This window comes from Somniosus microcephalus, chromosome 11 (assembly GCF_052327205.1).
Source record: "Somniosus microcephalus isolate GS21.2 chromosome 11, FLI_Smic_1.0, whole genome shotgun sequence".
NCBI classification, from domain to species: domain Eukaryota; kingdom Metazoa; phylum Chordata; class Chondrichthyes; order Squaliformes; family Somniosidae; genus Somniosus; species Somniosus microcephalus.
In genome coordinates, this window is record NC_140997.1 from 174092339 (window position 1) to 174105920 (window position 13582).

General features: G+C 45.1%; 1 protein-coding gene across 2 annotated transcripts in view; it reads left to right on the plus strand.

The window, feature by feature from the left end:
* The window catches only part of eif4e3 (eukaryotic translation initiation factor 4E family member 3), a 94282-nt gene extending 81000 nt beyond the window's left edge, over nucleotides 1-13282 (plus strand). The window contains exons 5-7 of one of the 2 annotated variants that reach the window (XM_086001436.1): nucleotides 4960-5026; nucleotides 6582-6670; nucleotides 10583-13282. In XM_086001436.1, the coding sequence (XP_085857562.1) occupies nucleotides 4960-5026; nucleotides 6582-6670; nucleotides 10583-10663 (237 nt within the window). In that variant the 3' untranslated portion in view covers nucleotides 10664-13282. Of the gene's footprint in view, nucleotides 1-4959; nucleotides 5027-6581; nucleotides 6738-10582 lie in introns of both variants that reach the window. The other variant, XM_086001435.1, reaches the window with a different exon arrangement.
* Nucleotides 13283-13582: the final 300 nt, after the last annotated feature.

Sequence of the window (13582 nt, forward strand, 5' to 3'; positions counted from 1 at the left end):
CGGGCACAGCGCAGGTGCGGTCATTTCTTGATTGACAGCAGACACCCTGGCGCCGGCCAGCTCTTAAAGGGGGAAGGGTCGACTTGGTCTGCTGCCACGCCCTGGATACTGCAGCCCTCCAGCTAGGCCTAAACACTGCTGCTGGAGAGAAATAGCGCCAGGAAGGATGCAGAGGGCCCGTGAGCGAGCGCAGCGCTTCTCTGCCCATGATTTAAAGGTGCTGGTTAGGGCTTTGGAGAGGAGACGCCATATCTTGTTCCCGGACAGTGGCAAGAAGCCTGCCACCAGGGTGTACAGGAGAGCCTGGAGGGATATCGCCCAGAGGGTCACAGCCACCTGCGATGTCCCCAGGACTGGTGTCCAATGCCAGAAAAAGTTTAACGACCTCACTCGGATTGTCAGGGTGAGTACCCTTTCCAGTGTCCTCATCCTTGCATGTGCACCTCACATTATGGGCAAAGGGACCTCAAAGCCCTAATGGCCAGCCCTCATCCAGCAGCTATGGCACTGGCATGAACATCAATTGCACTTTCTGCACTTTACACACTGGCCAAGCTATTCGACCATGGGAGGCAGTGCATACAGCAACAGGGCACCACACTGGCCAAGCTATTCGACCATGGGAGGCAGTGCATACAGCAACAGGGCACCACACTGGCCAAGCTATTCGACCATGGGAGGCAGTGCATACAGCAACAGGGCACCACACTGGCCAAGCTATTCGACCATGGGAGGCAGTGCACACAACAACAGGGCACCACACTGTTCTTAGAGGCCGTCCTTTCTCTTGCAGGCCAAGCTGGCCCAGAATCTGAGGAGCCGGACTGTCACCGGGGGAGGCCGTCCCCAGTTCCAGCAGCTCAGTGACCTGGAGGAGCGCATGGGTCGACTCATGGGTGGCCGGCTGATTGGCCCCGTTGCATGTGGAGATGCCGACCCTGTGCTGGGCCCCAATGGTAAGGACATGACCTTTTGGACCTCTCTCGTTCCCCTTGCGCTTCAGATCTACATCCTTTGCCACTGTCCGACCAATGCGCTGAATGCCACCACTCATGCCTCCCTCGCTGACGCCCTGTCCTCACTCTAAAGCTACTCTTGTGCCTTCCTGCTTTCAGCTGGTGAGGAGGAGGTCCCTGAAGCTGCCAGTGACAGTCCCTCGGAAGAGGAGGACGAGGAGGAGCAAAAGGAAGGCGGCCCATCGGGGGAACCCTCATCCGCGCCAGGGGATGGCAATGGAGGGGACACGTCTTCCCTGGAGGAGAGCCAGGGGGAAGTGTTGCAGGGGGGTGTAGCTCCTGTGCCCAGTGGCGTCGAGCCACGCGGGAAGGGTCGGGCAGCTCGGCTGCCTTCTCCCCAGAGGGGGGAAGTGTTGCAGGGGAGTGTAGCTCCTGTGCCCAGTGACGTCCAGCCACGCGGGAAGGGTCGGGCAGCTCGGCAGCCTTCTCCCCAGAGGGGGGAAGTGTTGCAGGGGAGTGTAGCTCCTGTGCCCAGTGGCGTCCAGCCACGCGGGAAGGGTCGGGCAGCTCGGCGGCCTTCTCCCCAGAGGGGGGGGAAGTGTTGCAGGGGAGTGTAGCTCCTGTGCCCAGTGGCGTCCAGCCACGCGGGAAGGGTCGGGCAGCTCGGCGGCCTTCTCCCCAGAGGGAGAGTCCGGCCTCCAGTCCGGAGACGGTCCTCGCCCAGGAGGTGCGCCTCCTCGATCAAATGTCCGCGGACTCGGATCGCCGGCACACCGAGTTCATGGGGGTTGTGGCACGGTTGCCTGAGGCCATCGAGTCCCCGGCTCATAGTGTGTCTGATTTCGGGGCCTCACAGGCCAGGGGTTTCGAACAACTCTGGGCAGCACAGGCCAGGGGTCTCGAACAATTCGGGGCAGCACAGGACGCGAGTCGGGCCGAATTCAGGGCAGCACAGGACGCGAGTCGGGACGACTTCAGGGCAGCACAGGCAGCGAGTGGCCAGTTGATCAGTGGTGCCGTGCAGTCACTGGCTGGTCTGATGCGGGCACAGACCAGGGCAGTACGGGCACTCACTGCTGCCACACTCGCTGTGTCAGACAGGCATTGCCAGGGCACCCGCCGCGCTGCAGCAGCACAGCGGTCTGGCCTTCAGCAGATTGCTGCGCTTGCTGCAGTGCCAGCCCGGCCGAGTGCCAGTGTCTCAGGTGAGCAGCGAGCGCCTGGCATCAGCCAGCTTGCCCCCATTGCTGCAGCCGCCACTGCCACTCCCCCAGCGAAGCTGCCACGAGCTGCTGGAGAGACTGATGCTGCCCAGCCACAGCTGCAGCAGTCAGCAGCCGGCCCCTCGAGGGCCAGAGCTCGTCTAGGCCGACCCCCAAGGGCATCTGCCGTCACGCAATGTGCCCCTCAGGAGCCTTCCCCCAGCCTTGCAGCACCCACAGGGCCCAGGTTGAGGTGGAGCAGCAGGTCGGCCAGGGGCCGGAAAAGGCTGGACAAGGACTCGCCCTCTCGGCACATAAAGTAGAGTGTGTTGCCAAATGTTTTTTTATATGGGGGTGGTTGTGTTGTCTATGGGGGGGGTTGTTTTGGTAAGGCCAAGGATGAAGGCCATTTGGATGGAAAAGTTTTGTTATTCCTCCCCAGGTTGTGGGAGTGAGTCATGTGTTTGACTGTTTTTTGGGGGTGTTGTCTGTTTTTGGGTTTCATGTGGGAAGGGCCCTGAGTTTGTTCAATAAAGCTTTTTCTTTATTCAGCTTGTCCATGTTTGATGTTTGAAGTGGTTGTTGCGTTAACCGGCTGAGGGCTTGCGGAGCGGCTGCATTCATGTCCCTTCATTGCCACAAGCCATTCCCTGACGGGGCCTAGAAGTGTCGTTCAATAAGCCGCCGACGGACGGCCCTTGGACCTTGTGGCTCCCTCCTGGGCTGGTACTCCTCCTCCTCCTCCTCCTCATGGTCCTCCTGCTCCTCCTCCTGAGGTGGTGGTCCAACGTGAGGTGGCAGTGCCTGAGTCCTGCGGATAGCCAGGTTGTGCAGCATGCAGCAAACGACGACGAACTGGGAGACTCTATCCGGTGAATACTGCAGAGATCCGCCGGAGCGATCCAGGCAGCGGAACCGTTGCTTGAGGACGCCAATCGTTTGCTCTATGATGTTCCTTGTGGCTTGATGGCTTTCGTTGTATGCCTCCTCAGCAGGGGTCCTGGGCGCGCGGAGCGGGGTCATGAGCCATGTACACAAAGGATAGCCTTTGTCCCCGATAAGCCATCCTCTTGGGGGAGGCTGTGCCTGGAACATGTCAGCCACAGTAGTCTGGCGCAGGATAAATGCATCGTGGCTGCTGCCTGGAAAGCGGGCATTGACAGCTAGGATGCGCTGCCTGTTGTCACACACCAGCTGTACATTGAGGGAATGGTAGCCCTTCCGGTTGCGGTAATCCTCGGCATTGTCGATAGGTGCCCGCAAAGCCACATGCGTGCAGTCAATGGCGCCCTGCACCATGGGGAAGTCCGCGATCCTCGCAAATCCGACTGCACGTTGCTCCTGCCTCTCCAGGGTCATGGGGAAGGAGATGAATTGGTGTCTCCTTGTAAAAAGGGCATCGGTGACCTGCCGGATGCAGCGATGCACGGCGAACTGGGATATGTTAGCTATGTCCCCAGCAGCGGCTTGGAAGGAGCCGCTTGCATAAAAGTTCAGAGCCACCGTGACCTTCACTTCCACCGACAGAGACGTCCTGCACATCAGCTGTGGACGCAGATCTCTGTGAAGCAGCTGGCAGATCTCTGCAACCACCTCCCTTCTGAAGCGCAGCCTCTTAACACACTGCGCGGCAGTCATGGTGAGATAGGACACCTGCTGGCGGTATTCCCTGAGTGGGTAAGGCCTACGTTGCCGACGCCTGATGCCCCCTCTGCGTCTAGGCATGGCTGCCCCTCTCACACAGCGTCTGCGAGCCCTTCGCACATAATGCTGGAACTGAGGGTTGGAACCCCATGCAGCCCCCATAATATACTTGCAAACAATGAAATCACAATGAGGCAAATTTCCAAGCTCTGGCCAGAAGCCAAAAATACCTCTCCTATGTTGGGCCAAATCAGTAAGGTCTCTTCCTTGGTCTCTGTCCAGAAATCCGTTGCACAAAAGTCATTGCAGCAAAATGGCTGGCCTTTATAGTTCAGTGTAAGTGCCCTTTAATTAGCGCTCCCCGAGGCCCGCAGGGCCTCTGCTGCGTTCCACTTCACAGTTCTTAGCACCGCCACGCCCACATTGGGCGGGCGCGACTGAAGTTCCGGTTTGGGGCGCACAAAGGGCGTTGCACGACGAAATGACGTCATAAGCTACGCGCGCAGCTGAGCGCGCGCAAACACTTTGCGCCGGCGCTAAATGTCTACTGAAGTTGGGCGTAGGCGCAGATCGCCCTGCGCCCAGCCGCTAAGTGCCTAGCGCTCGAGATCTACTCCTCCTAAGGCGCTAACGGCTGGCGCACGCAACTGAATTTCTAGGCCAGGGTCCCATGTGATTTCTAGGATGGAAAGCTTATCTTGCCCATGGTGAGTGGAGGATAAAAACATTTGTGGATCTCGTACATCTGAAGATGGCTAATTGATCTTTTGTAGACTCCACTAGAAATATGCAGTACAAGCAGCTGTACTTCAAATTCAAATATAGAACTACCCAGTTCAGATCAGGTGCAGATTTAATTACTATTTAGATAGTTACTTTATCAAAACTGTCCTCATTAATCTGACACTCATTTTGGCTGTTGTAAGAATTTAATATGCATTGTGAATCAGTGCATTACTTTAGAATTTATGCAATCCAAAGACATTCTACTGGCACTGTGACTGTTTTTGCATTTTTCACTGCTTAGATGGTTAGAATGAATCAGTTTGACATGGTCTAAATCTGTCATTTTTGAGCAAACATATGCAAGCTGCTTCATATTAGACAATTTAAAAAGACATTCCTAATAAGGGTTCTTTATCTGTTTCTCATGACAGTCTGCTGTTTGGAAAGAATTATTACTGGCCACAATTGGTGAACAGTTTGTAGATTGCTGTACAGCAGGTAAGACTAGCCTTATAGTTAACAGTTATTCTTGTCTTTGGTGCTTTTATGACTGTTTGTTTCAAAACTGTTCAAGATTAGAAACAGGCATTTGGAATGCGATATATTGATTAGAAAACCAGACTTCCTCTTTCCTTTGCTTAAGCTGGTGGTTTTGTGTGCCTTGAGAAAGGAAAAATCTGGAAAAAGTAAACTGAACAGTTTCTATAAATTTCCCTGGATTATTTCACATTAATTCATCCTTAAGAAGAAGGAATACTGTAGGGGGGAATACATATAATGTGAAGTCCTACCCTTTTCCTCCAATACCCCTTCCCCCCCCCCCCCCCCCATAAAATTAATTGTTAGGAGTGGGGAAATTGGCTATGGTTTCTGCTTCTGATCGCTTCCAGTGACCCTGCTGGAAAGTGAATTATGTATGTGGACACCTTCAGGAAATGAGGGAGGAAAGGAAATTAGTGTGAAAGTCTATATCTAATGCATTTCTTTGTGTCTGTAATGTATGTCTGACTGTAGATTTTTGTGAGCTTTCTGGTTCAGTCTGTGATCATGTCTGTTTTCTGATTAATTTAGTGTATCAACTGTGAAAACTAAAAGAAAAGCTCATTTTCTCCTCCTGTCCCTTTTGTATTATGGTGGTTTTTACACAGTAGAAACACTGAACCAGATTCTAAGGACAAAAAATAGCTCCCCATTTCTGGTCAGCATTTTCGGAGCAAAAACACAGGACCAATTGCATAGTACAAAAAAAATTCTAGCTCCCTTTTAACCTCCATGAGTGCTCCCCATATAAAGCCCAGCAAATGTACAAAAGCAAACAGGTTAGTCATAACTTAGCTTTTATAATGTCACCTGACATGCTGTCGACCCCATTGCCAGCAGCACCATCTGCTGTTCCATACTTGGGTATCCCACTGCTATCCTCCACCTTCTTTCCTGCTCTGTGATGTGCCTTGGTTCTTGACTACTATTTATGCCCCACTCTTTCCTCCAACACACCCACTTGTCTGGCTCTCTTCCTTTCCCTCATTCCTCATCTTGCCTTGGCTGGTCACTCCTATACCTCCACTCATGGCCAGTGACTAACAGTACGGGGATGTACTAGTCATTTTTATTTTAATATTTCATCTGCCAGAAGAATTTAAATTTCCAGCATTGGCTTTGGGCCCTGTGGAGATCCTGTAACGGAGAGCTGACTGCTCTGCTAACATCAGTTGTGGGTGCTCTAACAAAGAGGTTCATTTTACAAAGAGGCTACCATTATAAATGCCGACATTGTTAACCAAGATGGTCAGGATGCTGTTCGGAATCTTATGAGCTGCTGAAAATCAGTATCAACTTTTCCTGCACCTAGCTCCCTAATTTTAATGGGGACTGGCTTACAAATTTGGGGGAGCACATTCCATAGATGAGAAAAGTATTTGGTATTGAAGTAGTATGTGTACTCCCTACCCCCATGCAACATAGTCCTTGCTTAATATATGTTTTGTGCTTAATTAAGAAACTTCAAATATCTAGGAATAAAATCTTTAATTTTCGCTTTTTTTTTTTACAGATGATGAGGTAGTCGGTGTCAGTGTCAGTGTTAGGGATCGTGAAGACATTGTTCAAGTTTGGAATGTAAATGCTGCTGGAGCAAATGAAGTAACTATTATACAAAAGATTTATGAACTTCTCCCAAAAGTAACCTTTAAGGCAGTGTTTTATAAACGTGAGTATTATGTCTAAATATCTGGTGTGGAAGGTGGCATCGTCTGAGCAGATGCGGCGGAGACTGAGAAACTGGGAGAATGGAATAGAGTCCTTACAGGAGGCGGGGTGGGAGGAAGTGTAGTCCAGGTAGCTGTGGGAGTCAGTGGGCTTGTAGTGAATGTTGGTCAATAACCTATCCCCAGAGATGGAGACGGAGAAGTCGAGGATTAGGCACTTTACAGCCTTCTGGACTCAATATAGAGTTCAACAATTTCAGATCATAACCTCGGCCCCTATTACATTTTAACTTATTTTTTATCCGCAACTTTTGTTTTGGCCCCCTCCCCCCCCCCCCCCCCTTTTTTTCTCTCTCTCTCCCACATGGCAGCTGTCTCCCATTCTGCCAGCGCATTTCACACCTAATCTCGAGCTGTCTTTTGTCTCCACTAGTCCTATTACCATCTCGTCTCGTTTTGAATACCTCTTAATGTCTCTTCTCTTTTGTTCTCTCCCAGCCTGACCTCTTAATCTATTTCATTCCCTGTGCCTCTTTAGTCTTGACAAAGGGTTTTGACCTGAAACGTTGACTCTTAATTTCTCTCCACGGATGTTGCCTGGCCTGCTGAGTTTTTCCAGCATTTTCTGTTGTTATTTTGGAAATGTAATGCTTGTTCTAGACTCGTACAAGGACTCGGAACAAATAATTTGCTGAAGGTAATTCTGGCAACAAGAATGTTGAAGCTAGATTCTTTTCTGCCAAGAAAGTGTTCAAGATCCTGCTCAGCTCCTCTACTCCAAGGAAGAGTAGAGAATCTAGAATGAGCACGAAACATTTCCAAAACAACTCCCAGATGTATGCACACCTATCTCGCTACAGTCCACATGTGTTCACACAGCCAGGGAGATGGTATTGCATGAGCCAGGGTGTCTACAAACCCTGCTCCTGCATCACTCACCAGTCAGCTCGTCCTGTAGATTCAGTCTTTTGCCAAATTTGGCCTTTATTTGTTATGGTCAAGAGATCAGAGCATTCATATATCCAACTGGCGCTCAAGCAACTTCATCAACCCACCAGCACCATCAAGAGTTTGAAGAAAGAAGGGAGAGAAAAAACAGGGAACTACAGGCCAGTTAGCCTGACATCAGTTGTTGGGAAAATGCTGGAATCCATTGTTAAGGAAGTGGTATCAGGGCACTTAGAAAATCATAACATGATTAGGCAGTGTCAACATGGTTTTATGAAAGGGAAATCGTGTTTGACAAATTTATTACGGTTTTTTGAGGATGTAACTAGCAGGGTAGATAAAGGGGAACCAGTGGATGTATTATATTTGTATTTCCAAAAGGCACTCGATAAGATGCCACATAAAAGGTTATTACACAAGATTATGGCTCATGGGGTTGGGGGTAATATAGTAGCATGGATAGAGGATTGGTTAATGGACAGAAAACAGAGAGTAGGGATAAACGGATCTTTTTCAGATTGGCAGGCTGTAACTAGTGGGGTGTCGCAAGGATCAGTGTTGGGGCCTCAGCTATTTACAATCTATATTAATGACCTAGATGAAGGGACCGAGTGTAATGTATCCAAGTTTGCTGATGATACAAGGCTAGGTGGGACAGTAAGCTGTGAGGAGAACAGAGTCTGTAAAGGGATATAGATAGATTAAGTGATTGGGCAGTAAGGTGGCAGATGGAGTATAATGTAGGGAAATGTGAGGTTATTCACTTTGGTAGGAAGAATAGAATATTTTTTAAATGATGAGAAACTTTCAAATGTTGGTGTTCAGAGAGATTGGGTGTCCTCGTGCAAGAAACACAGCAAGCAAAAAGGAAGGCAAATGGCATGTTGGCCTTTATTGCAAGGGGGTTGGAGTATAAGAGTAAGGAAGTCTTGCTACAATTGTACAGGGCCTTGGTGAGACCACACCTGGAGTACTGTGCACAGTTTTGGTCTCCTTATCTAAGGAAGGATATACTTGCCTTGGAGGTGGTGCAACGAAGGTTCACTGGATTGATTCCTGGGATGAGAGGGCTGTCCTATGATTAGCGATTGTGTAGAATGGGCCTATACTCTCTGGAGTTTAGAAGAATGAGAGGTGATCTCATTGAAACATACAAGATTATGAAGGGGATTGACAAGGTAGATGCTGAGAGGTTGTTTCCTCTGGCCGGTGTGTCTAGAACTAGGGGGCATAGTCTCAGGATAAGGGGCAAGTCATTTAAGACTGAGATGAGGAGGAATTTCTTCACTGAGGGTTGTGAATCTTTGGAATTATCTGACCCAGAGGGCTGGGCATGCTGAGTCTTTGAGTATATTCAAGGCTGAGATAGATAGATTTTTGGAATCAAGGGATATGGAGATCGGGCAGGAAAGTGGAGTTGAGGTCGATGATCAGCCATGATCTTATTGAATGGCGGAGCAGGCTCGAGGGACCGTATGGCCTACTACTCTTATTTCTTATGAAGTAAATGTTGATCCAGGTTGATTCATAGACCAAGCACTATCAGGAAAATTGCTCAAAGCATAGTCCATCGCACTTATTAAGGGAGAGATCAAGTTAAGGAACCCTTTCTAAGTGATTTTTTAAATGAGTCCTTTAACACTGAGTCCTTTTAACACTATATCCTCAACAATCAAAAGCCTATAGTCAGCTTTAAAATGATGCTGCCTCTCTCTTACTGGTCACAGAACTAGTTCAAACAGAACCTCAACCTCAGTACTGATACAATCACTGATCTGTATCAGGGCAGTTGTAGCATCAACCAGAGTAAAGGTATTCATGGCTTTGTCTAGATTCTGAGGGAACCCATTGTGGAGACCCAGGGTATGATCTCCACATATGAGACCCAACACAAAAAGACTCAAACTTCAAGTAGTGTAGCTATTCAAGAGCATTTCAAAGGCTAAAATATAAAATATTGTTGAAATATGAACCAATACCCACACTGGGATCCACTACATTAAACAGGGTGTGGTTTGCTCTATAACCTTCTGCATTAACATGTGGCTCTGGTCTATATTGCATTCTATGATTGTCAGCTCAGCACATAGTAGCAAGACCATAAAATAAAGCATCAAATGCCAGAAATGGTGTTCAGACACATGAGTGACCCTATAGTCGAAGCAATCCAGTTGATTTTTAGTAGATGGGTCTGTTTCACAGATCAACCTCACAACATCATTCAAAACAAGAGACTGCAAATTCTGAGGCTTCACATGAATGTAGGGTAGTTCTAAGGTCTTTTCTGCCCAAGATCATTTAGTTATTTACAGAAAACATGAAAGGAAATATCCCTTACTTAATTTGCACAGGACATCAGCCTTTTTATGTTGATTGGACAAACAGTCTCGTTAATTCCTTTGGGAAGATGGCTTTAGCTGAATGCATTTACCAAATAGGGTAATAGTGTATCTCCAGCTGTAAACTGTAGCTTATTCTGCTTGTGCAGTGGAATTTCAGCCTCATCCTAGAAAGTTCACTCATCCTAATGCACTTCTTCTGACCTTTACTATTTCTCTCTTTGTTTCATTGATCTTTCTTGCTTGTTACTTGGGGTCCCAATGCTGCCATTTCCAGGCAAATATGGAAGTGTATTTCCCACAATGTTGCCTTAAGTACAGAATAGCATAATGGGTGAATATTACCTGACTCTTCAGGGCATGAATTTAACAGGTGATCTTTTCCCTGTGGGTTTATGTTAACAAGCTATTTAAATGTGGAGTTTGAACTTCTTTGAAGATGTGTAGAAGACCATAACTATTTGGTAATCTGACATTTTAAATTCTTGTACTTTATTATTATGTCATTAATTAGGACAACATTAGAAAAAGGAATTAATACTATCCATGTCCTTTTACAGCTCATGAGGAACATCATGCTTTTGAAGGTGGTCGTGCAAAGCCATAGTGATTCACAGCAAGCATTTCACATTGAGAGCTGAGATTTTATTTGTATGTAAGATTAGAGAGTTGGACTCTCACCATTACAATGGTGAATTCTAGCAGAGCTTCGTTGATGAAATTATGAAAATCAGGTGACAAATTCTCAAAGGACAGCAAGTGAAATATTGCCATCTTAGTCTGTTAAGGTTGTTGTGTGACTTGCATTAATATCTGTATTTGGTAAAATCTTTCTCTAAAGGCAGAAATGTTTCTCAACTATTAATCTGATTTTCTTTATTTTAATATTAGATAACTTATTTTTGCTTTTGACAGCATTCCTGTTCCTTTTAAGCATGAGGTTTCCAGTTATGGTTTAAGTATTTTCATTGTATTTAACAAGTGATTGCTAATATGCACATAAGACCTGCTGCTTAATCTAAAAAAACTATCAAAGTAGGAATACTGATTCACGTAAGTTGAAGTCAAACCTGATTAATTGTGACGCATTCCGAGTGAATCATAGTTTTCTATTTTATTCCTTCAGAAAATTGATTGCACGGTGTAATCATGTAAGTCACTGTAACTTTTGGTCTTGTGGATGCCTTGCACTGATATACAAATGTTTCCATCAGCAGATAATACTGCAGATTGTCTGAAAGATTGTTTATTTTCTAATTCATTATCTTACATTGTACAACTTTCTTCAGTAACTTTAATTTTGGGCTGATTAACTAATTCCATTTACAATATATTGAAGTGCTTGCCTTCACTGAATTTAGAATCTAAAACTGTAATGTTTGCTAATCACATATTTCACTTGTTAAAAGCTTAGTCTTATTTGAATTCAGAAATTTCTAAAACTTCCTAGTTACCACAGCACCTTAAACTAGTTTTTCAGTCCATAGAGAAAGAGCATGCAGTGGTGTTACTTGGTGTGATTTGTACATTTCATTGCTACAGAACCAAAGAATTCTATTGTAAGGTTTTGAGAAACATTGAAGAAAAGTAAAGAGAAAGCTGTGAATGTACATATGCTATGCCAAAACAAGATTAACACCCAAATATTACTTTGGAATTGCACAAAAATGTAAGTTGTAAATTTGAGTGTTTACTGATAGGAACTTCACAATTTCTAAATATAGTAATACAGAAAACCTGTTTTTTTCTGTCTTGATACTAAATGCAATCATGATAATAATTGTAATAAACCAGTATGAAAAATGTTCAAAAGATCATGAGGGCTTCATGCAGGACATCTGATTGCCTAAACTGCCATAGAACTTGTTCTGAAAAATCAAAACTTCTGGTTGTCTGAACTCACAAATTAGAATTAAATTGTTCTGAGAGGCACAAATGGAGTTCTGATGATCAGAAGTTGCTGCCTATCTATAAATATTAATTTACATGGAAATTTGCCATACCTTTGTCTGACCATACTATCAATTGTTACATCCCTATTAAAACAATCAGGTATCAAGTCCTATAGTAGCCATTGCACAAGTTTTGCCCTAGTTTACAGTAGTTTTAATAAAAAATGCTAAAATACATCCCTATAAACTGGATCATAAGAGCTTAAATAAAAATGAGCCCTACATCAGATTTTACATTAAATACAACAAATATATAACAAAGAGTTAGCAAAATGGTTTTATGTCATATATGTTGCATAATCCATGTTACAGAGCTTGAAAAATTATGAATAATTCTTGGGTTTGTACAGTAGTTAGTGTTTTACTTGTTTTGTGAAAAAAGGTTCTTTGAAGTTATTACAGTTTTTGTGCTGTGGTTTTATTTTCTGAGCACTGATTCCTTTTTTTTAAACACACAAACTAGTATTTTATCTCAGCTACCCAAGTCTGTATGTGAAACATGGGTTGAAGCACAACAGTCAGGGCAAACTGGTGATTCACAACTGTGAAAGCCATACGCTTCAGTACATCACGAAACACAATTCTGGTTTTTTTTTCATGAATGAATGAATGGATCAGTAAAAATATTTTGTACTTTTTTACCCTTCTTCCATACACCAAAAAAAAGTTCTGTGACAGCCAGATATGTGAATGTTAATGTGCTATTTTTGGTGTCCTGGATTTTAAACCTTCACTCACTTAAATCCAGATCCGCTGAGACTCTGGTCAGCGAATGGCCAGTTTTAAATTGTATTCTCTTCTGATTTGAAAATAAAAGCTATTTTTTTATTTATTAGTCATGGTTGGTTATTGTATTGTAACAACAGCATAAATTAGTTTGAAAACATCCAAGGTCAAAGCTCTGAAGATTACTTTGATCTTGAAAAGTCCCATCTGATTGTATGTCAACATACAGAAGCCACTACTAGGAATGGCAGATGATGTTCACGTCTATCCTATGTGGGTATTTAAAAAAAACTTTTTTATACTTTTCTAGAATTGATTGGTAATAACCTCAACTTGTTTAGAATAAACAATATAGATTGATATTTTAATTGCATTAACATGGGAATCAGAAGATATGACTTCAGATTATCTGAAAGCTGTAAGAACTGGTGCCTTGTGTGCTCAAGGTTATCAAACCTTGAATTTGATATTTATATTTCATAATCCCAGTAGTACTACTGTACTCAATGTATGCCATTTTGAAATTTTGCTTGTAGTTCTTTTGACAACTATTGAATTAAAAAAATGCAATATTGTAGTGTATCATTTGTCTGGCAGTGACTTTCTTATAAAGGCAATTATGGCTTGACGATGTTTCATGCTTGATCAGCTGAGACTACTGTGTTCCATTCTAGCTGTGCAACATTATTTTTGGCATTGGTCTAAGATCGAGGTGGCAATCTCGTAGCTACGTTTGCAGCCTCTTGAACAGACAACACTGGGGATGAGGGGGACAAAGTTTTAAGTGCTTTTACTTACCTTTTGTTAGCTATCATTTTAGGAATATAGAAACAGGAGTAAGCCCTTGAGACTGCTCTGCCATTCAATTAGATCATGACTGGT